Source organism: Bison bison, unplaced genomic scaffold (assembly GCF_000754665.1).
Source record: "Bison bison bison isolate TAMUID 2011002044 unplaced genomic scaffold, Bison_UMD1.0 scf7180017864471, whole genome shotgun sequence".
Classification (NCBI taxonomy): Eukaryota; Metazoa; Chordata; class Mammalia; order Artiodactyla; family Bovidae; genus Bison; species Bison bison.
The window spans coordinates 18,812,095-18,815,981 of record NW_011495032.1 but is presented as its reverse complement, the minus strand read 5'-3'; the positions used below and the strand labels follow the sequence as shown (position 1 = coordinate 18,815,981).

The window sequence follows — 3,887 nt, the reverse complement described above, 5'->3', positions numbered from 1 at the left end:
GAAAAGTCAACAGGGGGAGTTGGAAACCCATGGAAAATAGAAGAAAGGTGTTTACTTGTTCTAGACTTTGCATGCTTTGTTCTCCTACTTTGGCCCACATCAGCAGTGAAATTTGCAATCATTTCATTCCATGAGTAGTCCTCTGAGACCTTCTAGGCACAAAGTTAAATAGGAAAATAGGAGTTAAGGCAGGGACCTGGAGCACCCAGCCATGTTAGGAGGTTGCCGAAGTGTGATAGTCATCAAAGGGTATTTACTTCTCCAGGCAGAAGGAGGAGCACCCACCGCCTTTAGTTGTTCAATGCACCCGCTGCGGAAGTACCAGTTTGGCTCAGGTGCCACCCAGCGCCTTGGAAAGTGCCTCCCACGGGAACGCACTGCTAGTTCCACAGTGCGGTCCCAGGAGCACCCCATGACCGGAAAAGGAACGTGCGCGGGTCTGTTGCTTAGCAACGAACGCAGCCGGGACGCTAGACGGCCCCCGAGCGGAGGGAGCAGAGACTGCCGTGTGGCCGGGGGTCGCATCTCTCTCCGAGGGGTTTCGTGGGGGCGCTGGCAGGAAGGATCCAGGAGCCACCCGGTGCCGCCAGCGCGTCCTTGCAGCCATGAGCAGCGAGCAGGTGAGAGGTTGGCTCCTGGCTAGGCTCCTCCCCGCGGCGAAGCTTCCCTAGTATTTCAAAACTGATAGAAGCCTAGGTCTTCCGGACTTCCCAGTTGTGACCCCGCGGGCTACAGCTTCTTTATCGCGCTTGTGCTCTGGGATACAGAGATTTTCCGGTGAAAACTTTTATATAAACTCTTCCCAACCGTTTGTACTTGGTGTTGTCATAACAACCAAACACATCAGTGGAGCAGTGCGTCAGCAGTTTAAAGTACAGTTCCAGAGTGCTCCCATTGTACTAATGGTGGGTGTGTTTGGCTGGGGAAACTTCGGGTGGGGAATTGCCTTTGATTTGGGCTCTAGGACTGGAATACAAGCCCCTTCAGAGCGGTGCAATTTTGGGCAAATCACTTGATCTTTCTGTCTTCTCTCGCTTTTATGCAAAAGGAAAGAATCAGAACAACTTTTCTTTCCTTCTAAGGATATTATGAAATTCAAATAATATAAGATACCATGGTGTGGTCAGTGTCAAATGGAATTTCTTCTTAGGACAAGATTCCCATGGCATGTAACAAAAGATGCATATAAAACCTTGTGTTAGTCACTCAGTTGTGTCTGACTCTTTGCCAACCCATGGACTGTATCCCACCAGGCTCCTCTGTCCATGGGATTCTCCAGGCAAGAATACTGGAGTGGGTTACCATTCCCTTCTCCAGAATATAAAACTTTGTTGTTGTTTAGTCGCTCAGTCATCTCCTACTGTTTGTGACCCCACGGTCTGCAGCAGGCCAGACTTCCCTGTCCTTCACCATCTCCCGGAGCTTGCTCAAACTCATGTCAATCCAGTCAGTGATGCCATCCAACCACCTCGCCCTCTGTCATCCCCTTCTCCTGCCTACAGTCTTTCCCAGTATAGGGTCTTTTCTAGTGAGTCGGCTCTTTGATTCAGGTCGCGAAAGTATCGGAGTTTCAGCATCAGTCCTTCCAATGAATATTCAGGATTGACTTCCTTTAGGATTGACTGGTTTCATCTTCTTGCAGTCCAAGGGACTCTCAAGAGTCTTCCACAGTTCAAAACCATCAAAACCTGGGCTAATCATTGTTAGTCAAATCCATTTCACCAGGCTTCACTCATCAAGTTCCCTTTTAATTTTTGCCACAAAAGACTTGCAGGCTCAGAGTTGTTTTCCAGGAGGTTGGAATCAGCTGTGTCTATTTATGGATGAGCTAATTAAGACTGGGTAGGCTCGCTCACCTTCCAACTGGCTATGTGCAAGTATCTGGCTTGGTGACCTTTTGACATCAGAGGGCTGACAACTCCACCCTTATACCCTGTTTGTTCTTGTTGAGTCAGTATGTTGTCCTGTTCGACTCTTTGTGATCCCATGGACTGAAGCCCACCAGGTTCCTCTGTCCATGGGATTCTCCAGGCAAGAATACTGTAATAGGTTGCCATTTCCTTCTCCAGGGTGTCTTCCCGACTCAGGGATGGAACCTACCTCTCCTGTGGCTCCTGCATTGCAGGCAGATTTTTTATCACTGAGCCACCGCGGAAGCCCCAGATCCTGTTCATCACATGTATCTTAGTTACACCTTGAAGAACTAATTGGGCTTTGGTGGCTCAGTGATGAAGTTCAGTTCAGTTCAGTTGCTCAGTCGTGTCTGACTCAGTGATGAAGAACTGGCTGCAATGCAGGAGCCACAGGAGACATAGGTTCCATTTCTGGGTCGGGAAGATCCCCTGGAGGAGGAAATGGCAACCCATTCCAGTATTGTTGCCTGGAGAATCCTGGCAAGAGGAGGAGCCTGGCGGGCTAGCTATATAGTCCATAAGGTCACAAAGTGTTGGACACGACTGAAGCAACTTAGCAAGCACAGAACTAATTACAACGCTTACCACACCAGTTCCCAATCGCCTTTTCCTGGCACTAGGCTCCCCGGGCCTCCTCCGAAGGCCCTGCTGCTATCCCATGAATACCCCAGCCCCCAGTTTTGAGATTTGCTGTCTTGTCTCTTCCTTGGCTGCCTTGTGAGTTAAGCCCTGTTTTTGCCACAAACCTCCCAGTCTCATTGTTTTGGCTTGTTCTGCCTGTGGCCAAGGAACCTTGCTCTGTGACATAGTTGCAGTAGTTACTTTACAGAACTGTTTATTGAGGAGTAGCTGTAAACAAGTGCTGAACAATGATCCAACTTTTAAGTGTCAGAAGAGAATAGGAAGATGTTAAGTGTGGACCTTATTCTGGGCTTGCTAGAAAACAATGGTTAACTCCCGGCTTGTATGGAAGAGGCCCTCTAAGCCTCCTGGTACTGAATGAAAAACAGTTGCTTTTAAGCCTGCAAACTTTGCTTAGCTTCTTGGTTTGACACTGAACTGTAATTCTTTCCTTTACAAGGCTTTATAGTATTTGAGGTGGGGGGTGGTGGTGGTACTGTTAGAGTTTACTGTGAAAACGTTAAAAGTAACATTGAGTTCTAGATTACATGAATCAATATTTTCTTGATGCTTGCATCAGTCTCTGAGCTAATCTTGAATCATATTCTATGGTGTAGAAATTTAAAATACACATTTAGGATATTTTCAGTGGTATTTCTCAATAGCTGTTATTTCACAAAGCCCCAATTGACCAGTTTACAACTAAAAAGCTTCCACTAAAAACCATTTGGCAGTTAAGTTTTGCTTTATCTTAATAAAAGTGATGTTTGGAAATTATACTTCCCTCCCTGCAAAAGAACCTATATTATTGAAAAAGCAGTGGGCTTTTGAAAGAACAGGCATAAGCCTGTCTAGAATTACTCACATTTTCTATATACTATATTTTTTTAAACAGCAGAGGTCCCTGTCTCACTGCTTTGGTTGATCTATAATTTAAAAACTCTTGATACTTTCACTTATGCTAAGTTTGAGTATAGTTTTCCTTTTGAAAGGGTGGAAGTTTTTTTATATTTTAACCTGAAACAAACAGAATGGATTAAACTTTTGGAAATGCCATTTTTATGTGACATTTACTTATGTATTCATTTAGTTTGAAAAGTGAGCAGGTGGTAAAATCATATTTGTTGAAGGAGATTTTAATATGTTCAGCTCATTAGTGGAAGGTTTAGAGTGATATGGCATTTTTCAGGAATAGCAATTTTAACTCTTAAATTGGGTATTTACCAGAAATATAAATCTCTTGCAACTGCTCATTTCATTTTTAAAATTACTTAAAACATAAGGCATTTTGAGTTTCAGTTGAAGAACTTTCCAGTGTTTAAAAATACAAATATCCAAAGAGCACGAAGCCCC

At 44.8% G+C, this 3,887-nt stretch overlaps 1 protein-coding gene across 1 annotated transcript in view; it reads left to right on the top strand.

Annotated features, from left to right (window-relative positions):
• Positions 1 to 336: 336 nt before the first annotated feature.
• Positions 337 to 3,887, top strand: part of DNAH7 (dynein, axonemal, heavy chain 7) — a 260,726-nt gene continuing 257,175 nt past the window's right edge. Inside the window, exon 1 of the mRNA XM_010860857.1 lies at positions 337 to 620. Within this exon, the coding sequence (XP_010859159.1) occupies positions 606 to 620 (15 nt within the window). The 5' untranslated portion in view covers positions 337 to 605. The remainder of the gene's footprint in view (positions 621 to 3,887) is intronic.